We start from the raw sequence: 22,500 nt of genomic DNA, 5'->3' as shown, positions 1-22,500 counted from the left end.
CAGAGCTTGACTTACCGAGTGAACTTTCTCTCTTTTCTAGCAAACTTCAGAGCCCGTCCAGTGATTCATTTTGCCACACACGCTTTATCGTCGACCCCATGCGGGGCACGACTCCTTTTTCATGAAGTGAGTTTTTGAGCTGAATTTGCATTTGAGCTCACGTTGTTGGAAGTTACTCTTGTCGGTTAGGTGTTCGGTGCGGTCACTGCGTCTCCTACTCATCTTTAGAGGAGCGGTGCGCGGTGGCTCAGTGCTCGGTGGCGCGGTGGCTTCAGAACAAACAACAGCTACGAAATTATTCATTATAAACGTTGCACGCGCAATAAATTATAACAGATGCTGCGATTGCGAAAAATTTAAAATGATTTAAGCAAGAGGAACTTACATACGCAAATTATATGTTTTGATTTAGGAAATTAACAGTCCCTTGTCATTTTGTGCTGAGATCACCGAACTTTCTTCTCCGACCGAAGTTCCACTGCCATTTCAGTGGGGAAAAGTTGAGGAGAGAAAAAACTATTCAAGCAGAACGACAACAAGTAGGCGGAATAGGAGGTATTCGGGGTATTTTGCTTTAGTTTCCGGGAGAGTTTTGCCCTCTCCCATCACCCTCAAGTCAAACGATCAGAAAGGGTCCTGGCAAGATACCGCGTAAACAGTGAGACGAAATCAGCACAAACAAAGCAGAGGAGTCTTCTTTGCATATGTTTAACTTTTACGCACAAAACTGTAAAGGCGATTCGAGAGATACCATGTCTTGAGGCCAATTACGTGAAAGGAAAGATGTTACAAAAAGGAAGCATTTAGTGTTCCATATAACCTAGGGACAGATTATGATTGATTTGAAGGTAGCGAAACAAAACAGTAACATCTGGGATTCAGCCAAAACATTTAAACGTTAATCTTGTTATGACGAAGCAGAAGGAAGCAGCTGGAGTTAAAAAGGTTTATGGTCATCAGTATATACAGATAAGGAGACAAACAACGACAATCAATAGCTATCAGTCACTTAGTTAAGTCCATATTTTAATAACGTTACTGTTTTACTGATTTAAACTGGTATTTTGAATAAGTTTCTTTGTGTTAACTAGGGTTTTAGTTAAAAGCAATTTGATCATTTTACATTTAATGATGCCTTTATTTCCCTTCAGATTTGAAATTAGGTTGACGTTGTTATTTTCTCAGGGTATTCATTTTATCCAACGATCAAACCATTATATAGAGCGTTTCCACTCACGTGAACAGTAGCCATAATGGATTACTGTAACAAAAGAAAGCATTTGTATAGAGTTCAATTCCCGGAGGATTAGTTTGGTACACCATCATGGCTGCCATTTCTTTGAATGGAACACTAACAATGGCCGTTGTGACGTCATGTGAAAACGCTCTATACTACAGAGGCTAAACCACTGCACTGTGAATGATGTCACACCGTACTCTTGGGAGAGATTTTAATTCCCTATAGATTTACAGTTAATGAACACTGAAATATTGTAAGATTGACGAGTCAGAAAGAAAGCAGCGCTAGTGTACTTTGCAATTTCGCGTCAGGGTATATACGTGACTAATATATCACTGGAAAGCACTCCAAAACTAAAGGACTTAATTAATAAGTAAAAATAAGCCGCAATGACTTGGCTTCATTATGTCAACTTACGTCGTTTTTTTCTGCAGTGCATCAGTTCGCAATTCGTTCCAGCCCGTGTGCAGATCATTTAACTTTCGTTGAAGAATATCGCGGTCTTCATCATCTATGAATGGCTTTCTGCATAAATCGTTCAATTCGTCCGTAACTCGCTCAATTTCGGGCAGTTTCTGCTGAATTTGTTCTATGGTAACCTAAAGCATATGTCACCACAATATTACTTACTAGACAATATTTAGTTCACTAAGGCCCACTAGTATTATAATCGACTTCATGAGCCACTTCCAAACGGACTGCTTTATATTATTTCGTATTATAGTTTTGAGTGTTTTCACGTGACGTCACGGCCGCCGTGTTGGTGCTCCTAAATGGAACGGCGGCCATGTTGGTGTAACCAACTAATCCTGTATTATCATGTAAACGCTTTCTTTTGTTTCCGTAGAAAAACAAGGTTACTGATCACGTGAGTGAAAACACTCTATAATAGAAATATAATAGGATAACAACAGTAATAATAGCAAGATATGCCCAGAAATGCAAGTAATTAGATGCACATAGATTTCAAAAAGCTTTAAAAAGTGTCCCCTTGCACTTCTCCCAACTTCAACATCACTCGTGTCTCGGAATCCAGACAAATGACGTCACAGTGACCACAAATGTTGCTCCTCAATTAAGGATAAACAGCTGCATTTACTCTAAGCTAAAAATAACGCTAACCTTTACCCTTACGTTATTGTTGGAAATGGGCATAGCAAATGCTTAGACCTTAAGGGAAACTTCTTGCTAAATGTCGAAATTGGGCGCGTGCATCCAATTACTCGCATTTCTAAACATAAGTGAAATAACAATGATCATGATAATCATAATTATAATGATAAAGTGTCAATTAAAATCTAGCAGGGAAGAATATCCTCTACTAATAGGGGACACCTACAGTACCCACCTAAAATTATAAAATGGAATACAGAAATACAATAAACTACAAATACGAAAAATAAGAGTGGATTACAAGTCATGATTTAACCGTCTAAATGTTACTTAGGTCAATATACTATATACTGTATAATATTTAATTTGGCTGATGGCAACGAGTCAAAGGAGACTTTGGATATTAAGACCCTTTCTTCAAATACTTCGAAAGTTTTTGGACTGTGTCATGGTTTATATGGATGGACTGGTTAAGAAACCCCGAAAACTTCAAAAGAAGGAACAGTACTGTCGCACTTCATGTTAACTTGACAGTGACCATGCACAATCTTTTGTCTCGGTTCACATCTGAGTTTTGAATGAATTAATAGAAACTTTTGATTGGCTGACCTTTAGAGAAAAGATGTGGTTTGTGCACGGTCAGGGCCAAAACAGCGAAAGAAAACATAAAACAAAGAAACATGTCGAGTTTAATAACCATCTTCATATATTAACTGTGGTTGTGTCTGTCATACTGTGACCAAAATTTGGTTTTATCAACGGAGATGATGATGTAAATTGACTCGGAGGAACAGAGGGAAACAGGTAATAGTCCAGGTTGTTCATTACGTCAATCAGTTTGTTGTTTGATAGTTGAAAAAATCAATCACTTGACAGACCTCTTGATCTTTTATCTCTTCCTTGATAACTTCTGGATCTTTGTTGCGACCACGCGTGGAGATCGCCCCTCCTATTTTCTGGATCCAAACGATGTAAGCATCAATCTGTTGCTCCTTTGGAGACACAACAGCTCCACGACACCTGAAAGTGGTAGTGAAAAGAAAGAATATGCACGTGCGAAAGTGCAGTTAGCCTTTTCAAAAGTTAAAGCAGTCTACTTTGACCTAGTCCACTCCAAGGAGAACCGGCAATGACAGAACTTTAGGGAAATGGTAAAGCAGTTATAGGTGGATTAAGCAGACCTGCGGATTTTTTGGGAACATGCAAACTTCTTTTCAGCGTCTCCGTTTCTCGCTTATCCTAAATTCTTCTTCATCTTCTTCTTCTTCTTTTTCTTCTTCTTCTTATTATCATTATCATTACCATTATCATTACCATTATCATTATCATTATCATTATCATTATCATTATCATTATCATTCTTCTTCTTCTTTTTCTTCTTCTTATTATTTTTATTATTATTAATGATAAAATGGTATATGAAATGAATCATATATGAACTGCGGATATGAACTCAAGTGAAGCTAGGATCTTCGCAGTTATGAACGCAATTTTTACAATTGCGTAGAGAAGCCTGAAAAATTCAGGATTTCAACGGGGTTTGAACCCGTGACCATCGCGAGGTCACGGTTCAAACCCCGTTGAAGTCCTGAATTTTTCAGGCTTCTCTACGCAATTGTAAAAATTGCGTTCATACAGTAACTGCGAATATCATAGCTTCACTTGATTATTATTATTATCATCATCATTATGGAATTTGCACGAATCAGCTAATAAATTAGGGTGTGAGTGAGAGGACACAGGATATAACTGAGAAGTAGGTGGGATTTCAACTTACGGCAACCCCATGCAATTTTGGCAACTAGTAAATAAGACATGTGTATTAGTGTTTTTACCGTTTGTGTAACCTCTGTGAAAGTAATTCCAATTTCTCCCAGCGCTCATGAAGCAGTCGAGTTTCATTAGTGATCTCGGTACATTGAATCTCATCTGCTTTGCCGCTACTTTTCACCTCATCTCCTTTCTCAATAACAATTGCCGCGTCTTGTACGTGACTTTCGATATCGTCCTTGAGAGCCTATATACGAGGCAAGAGGACGAAGAGTTAGTTCTCAAAGTTTACCCCAGAATAAACACATGCTTGTTAGGTTGCTGCTTTAAAACTTCATTAATTGCACATCGTCGATCGATCAGTTTCACATTTCATTTTAGGGCGGCAAAGTTCGCCCTGCAATGCACAATAAAGCGATGACTTTGATCCGACCAAACAACAGGTTGATGGATTAATGGAAAGGTATTATGTATTGTTCAAACAACATCATCATTTATGATCCTCCTTGACTTTATGTTCAAAACAACAGCAATTCCAATTTCAAAAAATCCTTCTTTTTAAACAACAGAGTAACCTTTATCGAGCGATGGATCGATCACTAGCTCCCTCACTCACTCATACACTCACTCAAACGCTGGACACTCGTCACACCAGTTTACGTGATAACGAGAAGACGGAGTATTTACTTACAGCGGAAAACAAAGTTACATCTAAAACAATAGGTAAATATATCCATTTAATGTTTCAAAAAAGAAAAAAAGATTCTTAATTCACAAATGTAATAAGCGATATGAATTTTCTAATTCCTTGTATACGGATATGGTAAATGGTATTCTGTATTTTTATTAGTTAATGCTCAAACCTTTATTGTAACTGGACCAATACCTCTCTTTGGAGAGTAAGGCGCAATAAAGAACACTATTATTATTACTATTACCATTACAATTACCATCACCATTACCATTACTCACTCACTCACTCACTCACTCACTCACTCACTCACTCTCTTTCATTCAACCTTTTTTCCGTTCGTTATGCAATCGGGCAGTCACCTCATTTCGCTAATAATATAACAATGACAGTTTCACCTTTGATGCCTTATATTCCTCTTCGGGTTCTGCAAAACGGTTGATGGTTTCTAGTTTGGTAGAGACCCTATTTTCTACTTGTGAAATGTATTCATTGACTCTTTCCAGCATTTTCCGATATTCCTCAAGACCACTTAAATCCTGGAAAAGAAAAATTTAACGATTAAGTTCCCTTCACTATTGGAACTGATTCAAGCTAGATACCAGATTATGGGTTTTCCTTATATATCCCTCTAGCATTGCAGGAACGCGATCACTGTGCATTGACTTCTTAGTACAACTGGTATTTCAATCACTTTTCCCAAGGAACAAAACCATCTCACACTTTCAAAAATTTCCACCTTTTGGGCCAACCTCCACAAAAGCAAAAACAAAAGCAGTGACCATAAAAAAATAAATAAGTAATAAATAAAATCATTAAAAACTTACGTCCAGCTTCCTTCTCTTCTTTCCTCCTTGGGGCGAGTACTCTCTGAGCCCGTGATATAAGCTGGTTAGGTACATTATAACAAGCTTCTTATCAGGTTTTTCCACGTCGATATCTTGTCGGTGAAAAAACAAACAAAGAAAGGACTTTTAATAAACCGTCTTGTGTTCAGAATGCGTTCGTTCTCGATAAAAGGTGAACTTGGTATTTTTACCGTCAACCTTAATCACGAAAGTTACAACTGAAAAGTGAACTGAGATCGAAAGGCTCCAGGTGGTAGTCTTTTGGAGCCCATAGTGCTTAACTTTGAAAGCCGAGGCATAGATACAATCATTTGCAAATTTAACTGGTCAGAAACGTGCCTGTATTTCACCAAAACACTAATTATATTTTAAACTAGACCCTCCGTGAGGGTACACTGGGTTGCCTGTGGTACGTGCAGCGTTCCAGGCAATTTTTTTCAAGTTGGGGTTTGTAGCCGATATAACGCGCGCTCTGATTGGCTAATTGTGACTGGCCCACGGGCCGATTACGGGCTTGCAAAAACAAAGCAAAAGGTAATTAAAAAACCATATAATAAACTACTTACTAACCGAGCTAGCTCGAGCCGTACTGGGGAATATTGGCCCTGGGTCGTTTTTGTACGGACCTCGCTGCGCTCGGTCCGTACTGCCACGACCTCGGGCCAATATTTCCCTGGCAGTACGACCCTCGCGCTCGGTTAGTAAGAAGTTATTAAGGGGTCACCCAGAAGTCATACCAGCAGAGGCCCTTTGGCTCACAGGTCCTCACACGTTCGTACGACGAAACAGATCCTTTTCTGAGGTTAAAAACCTGGCTACCGGCCTAACTCTTTTTCCTACTTTCCCAACCGCGAGAAAACCGCCAAAAAATGTTTTTTTTTTTCTCAAAAAATATTTAAAGTTAGGGGAAAAAATACATCATTTTAAAGCTAAGAAAATAAGCTTTCCAACAGCATATAACTTATTTACAGACAACTGAAACATTTTATAAAAGCGAAAGTTGAACGAAAAATTTTAAGAAAAATAACAGTAAAATATGTTTTCCAGGCAAAATTTGGTCATTTTAGCGTTGATTACGAATTTTTGGATGCAAAACTAAAATTTTCTGCAATTTATCTGCTTTCTTGGACATAAATTCGACTGAAACTGATGAGGCACGAATATTTTTAGATTTTTAGGAATAATAGATAACGTGGATTCAATGCGTAATGTGATAATGCGATAAAAGTGTCAAATTTGCAACCCATTGCTAACGGCAACGGAAGCGATCGCATTACGAATAATTAACCTCTGTTGCCAAAAACCACCCAAATAACCGGTCAGTGTAAAACGCAGACTGCAGACTGCAGACCAGGGATAAAATGCAGACTGAGGGTAAAATGCAGACTGCAGACTGCGGGTTAATGAAATTAATGAAAAAAGAGTTATTAGAGTGTTAGTAGCCGTTTGTACTTTCACACTGAAACCCCAACACAGCTCCCATCGCTTTGGTTGCCCCACCGCATGTTTTAAATCCGGATTTTCATCGAACTCTGTAAGAATTGAAGCTGTTTGAATCCTTGTTGTTGTTGGAAAAAGGATAGTTTCGTTTAGTGAGTTGCTTTTAGGCAAAGAAGTCACCACCCCGTAATTCAACTTTCCATTTTGCTGCACTGAACAAAGTAATCGAGTAATTACCCAATAACTCAATTTATTTTGACACGCATGGCTACAATACCAATTAACAAAGACAGAGATAACGTGGATTTTGCAACCATTTAACGTTTCAATTCAGTCGGCTTAAGCCAGTATGACTGAGGTGTAAAAATTTCTTATTAGGATCCTTTCATTCGCTTTCGTGTACGTTATGTTTATCCTTTAGTTCACAAGTTCGTTTGTTTTGCATCTGGAAGATGTTATTTTCAATTATAACCTCTCCCTAGGGGTTATCAAGCATAGCTTAACCAATGAAATCCCCGCGTCCTAATTGCTCGGGATACATGAAATTCTTTGTGCATTTCGTTGCACCGAAAAAAGACAACCGAGATTATTCAGGTATTCGAAGCAATAATTGTTGGTTTTTCGATCGATTTCCCTCGATGTACCGGTGTGACAAATAATTTGGAACATTGCAATGCATCTGGAAGCGCAAAAACAAAGCACAGATGATTTCAACGCGTAAGATCGCATCCCCAAAAGGTGCAGCGACCTGCAGTCATGTAATGTGAGTTGTTGACAGATGTAAAACAGGATTGTCTTTCAAACAATCTTTATTTAATCCTTATGACTCGTTTTTTTATTATTAATATTTATTTTACCCTCACTCTGCATTTTACCCCCGGTCTGCAGTCTGCAGTCTGCGTTTTACACTGACCGCCCAAATAACCGATTTTTCGACGGAAAATTCATCCCAGAGGATAAAACTATTCACTGGACATGTAATAAAGGTAAATATGTTCGAGCGAAAGCGAAAACAAGCGAATATTTTGACAGAAAACACAATAATGTGAGATCAAAGGAACATGTGGTGAAGACACGCAATTGCGGCATCGCTTCGACAATAATCTTGAATAACGCTTGAAATTCCATTCAATCCACCTGGTCTAGTCTTTGAATTCACTATTATCGCTGCCCTGCGAATCTTCAGTGTTCTACATAACAGCACACTTGGTAAAAGACGGCTCGACGGGCGACAGATTGTTGTCGATGTTGTCGCCTGTCTTGTTCAGTATCCAATTGATTTGCCATTATTGAGCTTCATAATGGTATATTTTGTTCAAAGATCCACTAAAACGCCATTCGCGCTACATGACTTTCGACGCCATTGCCGAAGGGGCACCCAAAGTCAATTTTCGGAAAATGTCTGTTCGGAAGACGATTTGAGATCTAGAATTTTCGGAATATTTGTTGTAAAATTTCTTTCTTGCCTGCCCCTCCTAGGATTTTCGAACATCTGAAAAATGGTATAATTGTCCATTTTTAACGGATTGTTACCCTAAAAAGGTCACCTAGAATTTTCGGGAGCTTTTTTTCTGGCTAAAATTTTCGAAAAGGTAAGGTTTGATCCCTATAGTTTTCGGATCACTAGACTTTTCGCTAGGAAATCCGAACAGATGAAAAATTTTTAGGGCATAAAAATATGCCTATATCTTCCGTTTAAATACTAAAATACTTCTAACAATGCTATGTTTAAGTGGTTTTGAACTATATTCTCGTTGGGTGCCCCTGATTGCCGGTTAAGTTAATCGTTATCATGTGTCCACCAGAGAAATCTACGCATTTCCCACTACCCTCTCGATCCTAAGAAAATACGCGCAGCAGGGCTCTATGCACAAAGACACCACTTAGCAGGGGGGAGTGACAGGCAAGACTTTTACCGACACGGAAAAAAATAAAAAAAATAAAACGGAGAAATTCTACCCATTTTCCGACTGGGATTGCCATACGGCAATCTAGTAAAAAGTTCCGTCTATGCCAAATTGGAACAGGTTTGTTTGCATCCATTTGTAGACCGCAAATGAATGAAACGGTGCTATAGGAAACGATACAAGATTCTTGAAAGACATACTAATGTACACCAGTTCACTAAAGTCATACTCTGAAACTACTTGGACTTTCAAAACTTATTATAAAAACTTAAATCACACATGTAAGTCAGCCTAACCGTCAAATTCTTATTCCCTCGAAAGAGGGAGAACTCATAGCCTTAAATCATTTTGATATCAGCAAAACTCCATCTGCTTGTCTGCAACATGAACGAAAGCCTGTCCATCGTTATTAGTTCTTTATCTTTTTTCTTACTGTCACTCTCCTTTCCCACAGACATGCGTATCGCATACGATTCTATATTTTTTAAAAAAGGTACCTTAAGTAAACTACTATGACCCAAAAAGCAATTCTTCTTTTTCTTTGGATTTCAAAACTATGTTAACTGACACTAACTGATCTAAATCTTAAGCCTTGATTTCAAACAGACACCTGTTCATTCTAAATGGAATTTTCCTTTTTAATGGTCCGCCATTGCTAACTTTAAAATCTTGAGAAAACGATGTCAAAGAGGCTAAGAATGAAATGCGTGTGTACGCAGCTGAATTTATATGCAGCATGGGAGTTAAGGTTTTCAAAATTTTAAACTCGCGTCTTGCATATATAATAAGCTGCATTTACACGCCGCTAAAATTTTAAGTAAATGGAGTAACTTTTTCCTATATCCAGCCCCCTGAGGTCCAATTGAATAGTTCTTAACGTGATTAATGGCGGACCGTGAAATTCAAACCTTACAATCAAGGTAAACCGCTTTTGAATAAGAATCAAAGCTCAAATATTTGCCATTCAGGTGTTAGCAAACACTGTCTGAAGGCCAAAAAAAAAAAAAGGAAATGATTTTTGTCATAGTAGCACTATAAAACTCACCAACTCACCCCTTACGTGATATGGGAGGCACAAGAGACTGACTAACTGACCATTTATCATTAATTTTCGTAAAACGTAAATTTTAGCGAGTAGGCGTTCTTTGTCCATTCCCCACCAACAAAGCTAAAGTGGGAAGGGTTGCATTCAGGGAAGACTCCTCTTACCTCCAGGTTCAAGAAGCTTGGGCACTGAGAATTCCTCGTTTGCCACGGTAAAGGCGTGGTCTAGATTTGTGCGGTTGTCGTTGTTTAAAAGACTTTCAAATTGGAACAGTTCAGGCCTAGAAAGAAAACATGGGTACTGTGAAACTCAATTGACCTAGAAAAATGCAAATGGTTGTTTTAACATAACTTAATTTAAATTAACTTTTACCAAGTCAATTGATACAAACTGACCCTCGAGTTTTAAGCACCTACAGACGCAGCACTACACAATAAAAAAGTCCATCAGCTAAAAACACCGTCATTCAGCTTGGAAAAACGGCGCCCATTTTGAAAGAAAAGATTGAAAGTTTTATGTACTTATTGAGCCAGTGCTCTTCAAGCAAATGCTGAGAAAAACCTTGCAATAGTGATTCATCGCACGAATGCCATAGATTTGAAATAGTTTCAGAAAATGAAAATCACCCTAAAATCGCATTTACTTAACACTTTTAGCCAACAAGCACCGAGGCTATCAATGTCATAAGAATGATTTTGCCTTGGATTTACACATTTTAATACAAACTACACCCCGCAAAAATACTCAGCTACTCGGCAGATTGTTGGAATTTTAATCCAGTGGTAAGACGACAAGAGCAATCTTGGATCAGTGAGGAACGTATTAAATGTTTTGGAGGCTACACCTAATACCTTCTCGCGTAATAGTCCTTGCACCATCACAAGTGTCGTTATCATTATCGTCGTCGTAAATCCGTGATCATTGTCGTCGTCGTCATCCCTCTCTTCAGCGTCTTCACAGTAACCCGTAAATATAACAAATTAAAGAAATTGGTCGTTGCAAAATACTATCTGGCAACGATTGAAAGGTGGATAAGCCCGAATTTGACATCTTTGACAAAGCACATCTTTTTCGGACCTGTGGCGCTGACACTTTGTTCTTTGCACACACGTCACTTGAGGATTTTACTTTATAAGCATATACTGTTTCATATGATAGTTGTTCCTTACTTGTGCGTATGAATGATGGCATTGAACGCTAAACCATCTCTCCAACTTGTCGTGAAGTCTTTCAGTTTTACGACGTCTTCATACCTTCAAAAGTGAAGAAAACCATTCCAATTTAATTCTTTAAAGGAATAATCGGCAAATGAAAATGAAACTCTAGGCGCTAGTTCCGCGACAACGCAAGCAAAAGAGGAAGCGACATGCACAAACAAACTCAGTGGCGTTTTAATCACTGGTACCCATTGAGAGCAAAAAAAAAAAAAAAAAAAACCATTAATTTCCATGCCCACGTTGCGTGAAAACAGTCCTAGTCACAACGGCTAAATAATAGCATATAACCTTTTTCAGTAAAACGTGCACATTATAGAATCCTATTTAGGATGGTATTCGGAGGGAATATTCTTGAAAAATAATCTCACAGAAGAGCCGTAATAGAGGTTAAAGTACACGAGAAGGAGAAAGGCGCACTTCTTATCCCAGCCGGATTGATTACAACCCAAAGTATCCCTGTTGCTGAAGGACAATGGAGTTATCGTTTTCATTCTCAATTTTCTTATGCAAGCTGGCTTTTACGAAAGATTCTAACAAACCTTTTTCCCCATGAATTACTAAGATTAAAGACGTCACATCGAAAGCCCTTCAACGACTTCCCATGGCCTCTCCATTCGAACTAAAGGAGGCAAAACCTTCGTCAAAAGCTTCCTTTACATTTTGACAGCCGTCGGAATAAGTTAATATACTCCAAGCCATTGGAAAGGAAATGCTTGATGACAGAGTCAAAGCTTTTAACAGCGAGCTGATGGATATTCTCTTTCTCCCAAGATACTCAATCGTGAAGCTCATCGGATCCTGCTCTTCCTGTCAGTGACTAGGGCATATGTATTACCGATCATGTACAGTGAACCAAGTCTGACAATAGGAAATAATGGAAATCTGAAATTGCATTATAAATTCTTCCCAAAGACCCCGTAAATTCCTTTCTTGAGGGAGCTGTTGACAGTGATCTGATCAAAGCTCTCTTTTTTAGCTCGTAAAGACCTCAAGATAAATATTAAAGATTATTGACTCAGCTAGAAAATCCAGCTACAAAACACGTTTCTAGAATCTAGTGATAGTTAATGATTATCTTACCCATCAAGTGCGGTATGGCACCAAGAGAGCAGTTTTTTCTCCACTTGAAAGTCTTTAACGCTTCTATCTTTGTCACTTTCGTCCATGACGCCTTGCACCTGGTCGACGAATAACTCTTAGATACGTTTTTGAGATGGAAAATTCCTTAAGGCTTATTTTGTGCGTTAAACGATTGATACCTACCTGGAAACGAAGAATAATGCTCCAAACAAGGCCTAGAATGGGAGTGCTTTTTCCATCGACGATATCGGAATTGCTGATTCCAACAAGTTTTACCTAAGATGCAGGGGATATGAGTGACAATTAATAAGTCTACCATGGAAAAAGGAAATGGGAATTCGAAGATAAGAGAGATGGACATGAAAGAGCAACTAGCACAATTGTGATGGCAAAACTACTTGAAAAGGTTAGAGGAGCTTTAAAAACTCAAAATGTGACTGAAATAAGAAGCTTAACAAGGACCCTGACAAGTTATACAACGGACAGCTTCCTCCTCTTCGTAATGCAATCGCTACTTCCATTGCTCAACCAAGATGGCTGACACATCGGAGTAAAAAAAAAAATTCTACAGGAAAAAAAGACACTTTATCGACCTCACAATGTATCGTTGCAATAAACCTTTTCAGTTAACTTATTTCTTTCAGGCATTCTGGGCACATTATTTTACACTATAATGTCACGGATTCCTAAGTTTGGCCGCTTTGTACCATCCCTCAAACTCTTCCGCCTTTTACTCTAACCACGCAGGTACTACGTTCTCTTTACAGTCTCTAAAATAGTTAGATTGGTGTGCATAGAGGGCCATATTGGTCATTTTTGGAACAGAACAAGAGTGTAAGAACGTACAGTTCTACTTTCGTCGGATTTGTTTGGGAAACCAACATGACGACCTTGACGTAATGTAAAAATGCTCTATCAGTAGAACGTAGTTCTTTTGTGTTAATTTAGGACACCAAGCACGACGACGACGGCTGCACTAACGCCAGAAAACAATAGGCTCTCCACTGTTTTCTGAACATATCCTATGGACTGCTCTCATGGACGAGTACTGTATGGACGCTGATCACACTTGTAAAGAAACTCTATTTGATAGTTGACCATCAAGAGACTAAAGTGGAAATGTTGATCTCCTTACTTTTCTCTTCTCCAGCTCCCTCAAGGCCGTGGCTACGTTGCTTAACTTGTGAACGCGTGTGCATCCTTTCTCTCTTTTCTGACAAAGAATCGGATCATAAAGGGAATCAACAAAGCATGCAGAACACGAAATACACAATCGTACTTATTTTGTCAAGAATGTATATGTAGCAGCCTGAGATAGGTACATAGTAATAAATCAACGATAGTTACTTCGAAATGAACTTCCTGTTTTAATTCGTCGAGTGTTAGTTTCGTAACCATAGTATGGTGTAGTTACGCAAAAGGTACGAGAGATCGAGGATATATTTACTTGCTTCTTTAAATCCCAACCCTTACGCGATAGGTGTAAGTTGATCCGGCATCAATGGAAACTAAGACTTTCATAAAAAAAACATTAAACCTAAAAAGGAAACACTTCAGCCTTAGCTAAGTTAAACCAAAAGAAAAAGAAGGTTAGGAAAAACAAATCGGGGCACACATTGCAACCGAAAGGATTACGTATACTTTTAAGTGTGCAAAGAATCTTTCACAAATTAGTTAACTGGCGTCGTGTTATAAAGAAAACTACCAGGGACATTGAAAACATGGCCTTGGTGTATCGTCAAAGTGAACTGGAGTGAATTTGATATGATGCATGACGTTGGTTAGGTGAAAGTAATGACTCAGTTAAAAATAAAGGTAGGGACGGGACACTAGTTGCTTGGCGACGGGGGAAAGGACAATTGAAAACTGAATTAGAGTCCTAGGCAAAACGTAGGCGAGCGCGCAGTCCTGCGGGACACATTGTCTATTCAGGAACTAGAGAAACAAGCTAGTCCCCCAGGAGTTCTAGTAGGTCGCAGGTTCGCGTCTTGACTATGGCTCTGCTCTTTCAGTTGTCCTTTCGTCCGTCGCCCAAGCAACTAGTTCCCCGCCCTTCACACGGGCACACTACACCGGAAACTCCTAATAGTTGCATTAGAGGTAGGGACAATAAAATATGTAATCAATGAAAAGGGCTAACCAGTGGGTGTCCAATGAGAACTTCCAAAAGCGAGATAAGCACGTGACCATCCCGAATTTCCTCTATAAGATCCGTAATTTCCAGCGGAGGTACGGCCTGTAGGAAATTGAACAGTGGCAAGAAACGTTAGCACTGAAAACTACAATTTGAGCAGCGAGAGGTTTGAGTCCTTTGGTTCACTCATGCCTTTTTAGAGCATGCTAATTTCTTGAACTGATGTTGCAATGAAAACTACTGGATCCTCGGACCAGAAAATGTATTAGCTAAACTCTTAATAATGTGCATTGGTCATGCTTACAGAAAAGTTTCAAACACAAGGTAAAGAAAAAATTAAGCGTCAAAATTATTGGGGATAATTTGTTTTGTCTAAATCGCTTACCTTTGCAAGTTTGGCGTTTATCCATTTTCGAAATGTTTTCTTGTGGATTTCCTCTCTTTCGCCTGTTGGGAAAAAAAAAAACAGAAATAATCAAGACAACATAAACATGCAGTTCATGAAAGCATCATCCGCTTAATAGTATGTTACATCACTTTTTCAAGAGCTAGAGATTGACCTCAAGTAAATGATATTATGTCACTTTCTTATCAGCGTTAGCGTCTAATAATGTAAATTTTCATTGGCAATAATTTGCCAGGCATGTACAGCGGATGTGATATCAGATCTGTTTTCCTTGAGAGACAATGATCAAAGCAAAATCCTGGCGTAATGAGAGCTTAAGGCTGCGATTGTGCTCCACTGGTATCTTTCAACTACCCTAGCTAATGAATCAAGGGAGACCTCTTGGTATAAAAAGTAACATTTTGTCAGCATATTGGCTACGTATATGATGATCATTGCGACTCCAACAGCATAACTTACTTCAGTTAATATAACAGTCAGTCACGCTATCACTACAATATTCAACATAATAGAAGATATAATTATCGAGAAGAATAACGAACTTTGGCGACCAGGCACAAGCGCCCACCCTAAGTTGAAAGAAATGGATCCAAAACTAATGGGCTGGCCAAAACTTCATTTCAACATTAATTTGATTTGCCTTCTCGCAAATTTGATTCTTTTTTCCCAGCTAGTTAATATATTTTCAATATCGGCCACAACTTCTTTAGCTGATGATAACTATTCCCACAACGCGGAAAGAAAAACCGGTAAGGGTCTTGTAATACGCAAATTTTTAAGTTAAAATGCTGATCATCGCAACTATTAAAGTTCCTTGAGCAGTAACGGAAGGAAAACCTGATTTTTTCAGGCCATACTTTCGTTAGTGCTCATATATCAACGTTCGACACAAATTTTTGTTCTTGTACATTAACAAATATGTATATTTTTCATAGAAAAAAAGTCGCTTTGTCGTGCAATGGTTTAGCAATGTTGGTAATAAATGATAGAATATGTACGATTATTTATATACTTGAAATGTGGAAATTGAAATACGGGAGTTCAAGACCAGTTACTTCAATGATACTTGAGCGACTTTAGCAGTTGCAAAGCAAGCCTGAAAAACCTCATGGGCTGGAATTGGAGTCGCACCGGCCATGGCCGTGCTATTGCGCTGCATCATTCTACTATTTTATCTATCAAGTCAACTGGGAGCTGATCCCTTGTGAGGTTGATTTATATCCCGTAAGAGCTGAATGATAGAATACATAAAATTATAATATGTTAGGAAGTTAATGTCAGGCCTGCACGGACTCCCTCAGTGTGGTTTTTGCGGTCGTCTCGCAAAAGGGATACTGTTGAAGGCGCTCTCTGAATGGCTACTCAAACTATGAATATCCTTTGTTAGCATACTAAAACAGTGGATAGCGTTGAACTCGCGCGCTGATTGGCTCGTCAAACTCCGGATATCCTGTGCTATTTACCTCCGAGCAACTCAGGAAAAAATGGCGTCCCGATTTGCATCCGTGACAAGTAAAGAAAAGATCCAAAATTAATTTTTTGTGGTGTATATTATCTCACTGTTTTAGTATATACTAAAACAACTATTCACCTCAGTGTCGGTGGCTAGCGTTGGATATATCCACCGCTAGCCACCTCCACTTCGGTGAATAGTTGTTAACTACTCGCGCGGGGTTTGCGCCCGAAAATATTGTAATCGTTGCAGAAAGAAACGAGTTAAAATCATCTTTTTGTGCTATATTATCTCACTGTTTTAGCACATACTAAAACAACCATATGTATCTTAATTTCCACGTTCAAATATATGAATAATTAACTTCTATTCACCGAATTGGCGGTCGCTAGTAGTAGTGGTAAAAGATCACGGCAGTGCCAAAGAAGTCTGCGAAAGCGCCTTCATCTAATATAAGGAAAACACTTAAGCAGACTACAGTCGTTAACTGTATATCCTCTAATCTTTCACCCCAAGAAGAAATTTTACTGATCCTTGAGGATTTATACCGAAATAGAAAAAAGAAAGAACATGCATAAACAAAGCGGAAGCGAGCCTAGCTCTTGGAAACTATTGCAAGGCTGACTTTTCCACGGTTTTGAAATAAAAATTACATACACAAACAAACTGCGCATAATTTAAGCTTCCTGTCTTAAAGAAAATTGGCCATTGGCTGCAACAGTAAAGAGTTATAATAAAGCTAAGACAATTAAAAACAGATGAATAAGTGAAACTGTACTGCTTTTACCTCTTCCTTTAATGAAAATCATCTTGACTTGCGAAGATGCTCTACTGGAAGTAAAGCTGCCATTCGATTCTGCCATGTTTGTTGTCCAGAGTGGTTTACGTCCAGAATGCTTACATTAATTCCATTTACATCAACGTTTAACCGTGTTTGGCTTTCGAACACAAAATGATCGAAATTTTGTTCAAAAAGAATTTTAAAGGTATTTTCAAATAGACAGAACTGCACTTGCACACACTAGTGCTATAAGAAAAAGACAAAATTGCAAATACAAGCTCCTTAAAATTCGTTAAATTAGTATACCAAGTGATCGACAGTCGCATATCTATCTGGGAAAACCAGGTGGTGTCGATATGTCTATATGCAAACCGTCCTCTAATAAATGACAGCTCGCTTTTAAATTCAGTGTAAATCGTGGGTTTGCTGAATAAATTGACAGGGAAAGAAGCCATTGCCATTTCTGAACAGAGGCGCCATATCGGAAAGTCTTTCACAACATTTAAATGTGTTTCTTTTACCAAACGATGATTAAGATGGTAGGAAAATCAGAAACAAAAAACGTGTCATCTTTTTTTTCCTGTTCCTATCAAATTCTATTTAGTGGCAGTGGCCATGGCGATGCGTTTCTTAAAACAACAGGGAAAAAACCGTTGAGTTTTTATAGCACAATTAGCGCAGCGATGATAAGTTAATGCAGAAGCACATGACCTTGAAGCATGTAACTTACAGTTCTTTCCATAGGAACGAACCTGGGGATTTTATGCCCAAATATGACAAAAATAAGTTCAAAGCTGCACGCGCGGAAAAAATGCACGAGCTACGTTGCATCCAAATAAGGAATTTTTAAGCTCAAAAAATACGAGCTCTGAACGCTTCGAGGTCAGAGCTGATGATGATGATGATGATCATCATCATCATCAGTTATTTTGGTGGTTCACAATAGAGAACGGATTGCAATGTTAATTGATATAGCATGTTCATTTTTGAGACAAGAATTCAAAACAAGGAGTCAGAAAAGACAGAAATTTGCCACGATTTGAAACGTGAAATTAAGAATTTTTGGAAGCGGATACAAGTAACGATCTTGCCAATCTTGCCAATCTTGCCAATTTATACCTGAGAAGTCTAAACGAAGGAAAATTTACGGTTTCTTGAGTTTCAAAAAAGTTGAAATTATTGAAACAGCTGATGCGCTCGCGCGCACAACTTAGATTTTAAATGGCAATTCAATCCCAGCGATCTTTTTCAGGCGCAAAGTTTAATATTACGTCAAGAAATAACTGGAAACCGTTATTTGAAGTGAATTTTAGTAAGAATTCCACTAAAACAATTAGATTATTCGCTTTCGATTTCTATGAGGCCTTCGGCCTCATCAACTATCACCTCATAGAAATCTCGAGCTCATAATCTAATTGTTAATTATAATTATAATTATAATTATAGGCTTGGGCACTAATTGGGGACACTCTACAGAAATCAAATCACGTAGGTTGGTTTTTTGAGGACAGCAGAAAACCGGAGCAGAGTAGAGAACCAACAAACTGCATCCAGATATGACGCAGGACCACATTGGCGGGAGGCGAGTGCTCTCACTAATGCGCCAACCATACTCCGGCAGTGAATAATTGGAACTGATCCTCTTATCAAAGTCAGTTTCTCTTCAGGCTTCATACTTGTGGGATCCACTGAGTTATCGATGCTTTCTTCACCACTATTATCTCATCGATATTAAATCGCCTAGTGCATAAATACTCTAACTAAGCATTGGTGTGTCGCACAATGTAATGCAACTTTGCGATATAGTTTTTTTGTGTTAAGGCTTGGGCTTACTTGCCTGGTCAATCTGCTATCGAACTAATCATTTATTGCCATTTATAATGGCTTCTCATTGGGTTCAGCGGCACTTTAAATATGCAAAATTTATGGTTCAGTGCTTTTATCGCAGATCAAATCTAGTAGGACGTATGAGAAGGGCTATGGGATGAGGATAAATTAAAAAGTTTATCAACTTGAGGATATGTTCTGGGCTATGGATAAGAGTTAAACCATTTCTGATATATGATATGATATGATATGAAATGATGTGCGTAAGGCCTTGAAACAACACAGTACATTATATCGTCATTATAAGGTTGGTAATTTTGTATCGTGCAGAGACAATTGTCTAAGACATGGCATTTACAGAAAATAATAGCTTGAGGGCTCCCCAGTAATGCATACTATTATTTACATAAGATCCGTGTTGTTTGAATCTGTACATGCCAAAAGAAAAGCTATGATTGTCTGAACGGATCACTAGGGACACGGAAATCTCTGTCTTGAATGGTCAAAGTCACCATGGTCGGTGTAGTGTATTTATACAAAAATTTGGTTTTATCAACGGAGTTGATAATGTAAATTGGCCACCGTACAGAGATTCTAAAAGCTGACGTTTCGAGCGTTTAGCCCTTCGTCAGAGCGTAGTGCATTTATAGTATAGCTGTAGTATATTTGTATGCTAGTGATCTCTGCGCGATCGAAATGCTGATAAAGCTGTCCCTCCCCTTCCCTCCAAAAATAGATATCCAACTGTTTACTGATCAACGAGTAAGTCTCTGTGAGATGTCACTTACCGTATTTAATTTGAAGAGCAATAAACATTGCTTTTCGTAGAGCCGAAACTTATTAGAATCGAATACTTTGAGGACTTGATAGCCCCTATGTTTTGTTTTCCAACCCTTGGTGGTTTTTGCAATAAGCATTTCTATCAATGGCTATAAAAGGTAAACTAGAATATGAGGCGGCAAATCAAAATTTTGATCGTTAACTGCAAAACGTTAACAAAAATATTTTCTGAACGACGATGGCCTATTCTTATGACAGGAAAAAAGACTATACAGCAAAAATGTAAGGAGAAAAAACCTTGAATTATATGGCAATTTACTATCTCAAGTTAAAAACACATTAAGGTGTAATCCGCATTTTTCGCAAAGAATAGTGCGCTTAAAAGATAATCACATAGTTATGAATCATAACTCTAGAAAATAAACATCTTGAATAAAGAAGATAATAGCTTGCATGCGATTTGCGGCTAAATACTGATAAAACGGCAATTTCGAGATTCTCACTAATAGAAATGCTGTTGGCATATAGTGTTCATTACATTCAAATCATTGAGAGTTGATTACTGACCAACGGCAAAACATGCATGCTTGAGCAAAACAATGCTATTAAAGTACAAAAGTATGTAAATTACAATCCACTTTACAGGAAATTTACGGTTTCGAGAATAAATTATTGAAATTATTTCGTAGGGAATCTATCTCTTTGATATATTGTAACTTTGTATTAATGGCATCTTGACTTAACACCACTGGAGCAAAAACGTAATCTGCGGTTTGGCAAATTAACGAATGAATAAAATCACTGCAAATTGCGCAAGCTCTTTCACAAGTCGCTGAGACAAACATTTTTCTTCGCATGAAAGAAACCAGTAAGATTTAACAACAGATTTTAGAAGCCGTGCTCTTTTACCTGAGCTAAAATCTGAGAAGGGAAGCAGACCTATTTCCATACCATACTAAGCCAGGATATAGCAAAACAACACAATATAATTTCTTTGCAAGAGATGAGTAGGATCAAAAGGTATTTCGACGACATGCCACACAACTTTGAAAAGCACACATTTAGATACCTGTCCTTTCGCGTATAGTTCTCTGGAAGACTGCAGATTCTCGAGTTTCGCTCTGTCTTTCAAGGGCGGCCATCAGGACCCGAACGGTGGTCCCTTTAACGCGCTTGCGGAACCAACTTCTCCGAACTTTCGAGCTAAGAGTTTTTCCAAAAGTCTATTCAGTTTGCTTGTTACGAGCACATTCCTAGAATTCTCGCTCTACGTTATTTTGCATTTGAAAAGAAACTTGCGAGTTTAAACAAATAAGTTTGAATAACAAAGGCACAAACGGAAAATAAACAATGAGGAAATCAAAAGTGGGGAACCAGCCGCTTCGCATGAACAAAATCAAATTTTCAACTCGTCGACACGTCATCTCCGTTAAGCAGAAGTTCAAATTCTTTCAGTCACGATTTATGCCAATTTTTCAAAGAAGTTTACTAATTCATTAAATTTAAGCTCCACGACGCAGAACACAAACACGAAAAAATCATAGGTTTATTTTGGCGTTTAAGGCCGAGCACCGAGACCTATAACAACAAGTTACACAACCTCTTATCACATCCAAGAAGATATCATATATAGGCCTTTCTTCTGCCCATGGTGCACTTCACCTGACAGTGGCGTAGCGTCCATATAAGCACGTGCGCCCGTGCGTACAGCTCAAATCCGGGATTCTTTATTCCATGGAGGCATTAATTTTTTTTGGTCCTCATAAAATCAGGCCAAGTTTTTTAAATTTCGAATTAAACTGGTGTCTCTGTGTGGGAGTATTTCCAGTATCTTCTCATTAACCCATTCAGGCCTGGCCAAACGGATCCAACATTGTTGGACGCTGTTGAAGAGTGTCGAAAGAGGTGACCAAATGCGGGAGTGAATGCAACATGTTGGATCCAGAATTTTGGACGCAAGGGTCTGTAGCCAAAATCTACCCAGAATCCTTAGAAAACAAACTCTCGCCATGTTGGCGCTTTCAAATTCCTTTTAAAATTCTCAATAAAGTCACTTTCTGTGATAGCAAGAGGACGGGTGTTCCAGAATCTACGAACTGCAACAGAAAATACCCTGTCTCCAAAGGTCTTGCACCATGCAGGTGTGAGGAACCTTGAGAAAGATCCAGGGCGTCACTGCGTTGGGAGTAGCGTCCCGAGGTCTTGACTTCCAAAAGATCCTGCAGATACATTGGCGCCATGCCCCTGAGTAAGAGCTTTGAACACAAGAAGGGCTCTCTGTTCGAAGGGAGATTGCTTAAGCTTTCGTTGCTCAGATATTCAAGACTTTGCTCGTTCACCATTCCGTAGCTTGTACTAATTTGACTGACATCTCCATGGATACCGATAGCCGCAGCGTACGCGGGCGTGCAACATTGTTAAATGTGATGTCCGAACAAATGCAACACTGTTGGTCACACCTTAGAACAAAAGAAACGTTGGATGATGTTGAAGACGATGTTTGATGGAAATCAAACTTCGTTCAACAAGTTCCAACATCATACAACATGGTGGCCAAACGAGTGCAACATGCTCGATTCAACAATGTTGGATGATGTTACACTAACATGTTCAGTGGACCCGTTTGGCCAGGACTTAAGGGCAAGAAACGTAATAGTGGACGAAAGCACAGTCGAAGTCCCTACACCGGCAGTGTCAGTCTTCAGTATCACCAATCCTTCAGTTCCCGGTTATTTTTAAGGATATGTTATGTGATGATGATGATGATG

At 38.6% G+C, this 22,500-nt stretch overlaps 1 protein-coding gene across 2 annotated transcripts in view; it reads right to left on the bottom strand.

The window, feature by feature from the left end:
• LOC137988307 (utrophin-like) overlaps nucleotides 1–20,956 on the bottom strand; it is a 106,609-nt gene extending 85,653 nt beyond the window's left edge. Inside the window, exons 1-13 of one of the 2 annotated variants that reach the window (XM_068834341.1) lie at nucleotides 20,802–20,956; nucleotides 14,871–14,932; nucleotides 14,492–14,587; nucleotides 13,487–13,564; nucleotides 12,535–12,627; nucleotides 12,352–12,449; nucleotides 11,224–11,307; nucleotides 10,219–10,334; nucleotides 5,642–5,754; nucleotides 5,213–5,353; nucleotides 4,189–4,370; nucleotides 3,232–3,373; nucleotides 1,658–1,839 (exon numbers count right to left, since the gene is read on the bottom strand). In XM_068834341.1, coding sequence (XP_068690442.1) covers nucleotides 1,658–1,839; nucleotides 3,232–3,373; nucleotides 4,189–4,370; nucleotides 5,213–5,353; nucleotides 5,642–5,754; nucleotides 10,219–10,334; nucleotides 11,224–11,307; nucleotides 12,352–12,449; nucleotides 12,535–12,627; nucleotides 13,487–13,564; nucleotides 14,492–14,587; nucleotides 14,871–14,932; nucleotides 20,802–20,874 — 1,460 coding nt within the window. In that variant the 5' untranslated portion in view covers nucleotides 20,875–20,956. Of the gene's footprint in view, nucleotides 1–1,657; nucleotides 1,840–3,231; nucleotides 3,374–4,188; nucleotides 4,371–5,212; nucleotides 5,354–5,641; nucleotides 5,755–10,218; nucleotides 10,335–11,223; nucleotides 11,308–12,351; nucleotides 12,450–12,534; nucleotides 12,628–13,486; nucleotides 13,565–14,491; nucleotides 14,588–14,870; nucleotides 14,933–17,131; nucleotides 17,223–20,801 lie in introns of those variants that run through there. The other variant, XM_068834340.1, reaches the window with a different exon arrangement.
• Between the last annotated feature and the right edge of the window lie 1,544 nt (nucleotides 20,957–22,500).

This window comes from Montipora foliosa, unplaced genomic scaffold, assembly GCF_036669935.1.
Source record: "Montipora foliosa isolate CH-2021 unplaced genomic scaffold, ASM3666993v2 scaffold_413, whole genome shotgun sequence".
NCBI classification, from domain to species: domain Eukaryota; kingdom Metazoa; phylum Cnidaria; class Anthozoa; order Scleractinia; family Acroporidae; genus Montipora; species Montipora foliosa.
Note: the sequence above shows the minus strand (reverse complement) of the source record. Positions and strands in the feature narration are given on the sequence as shown.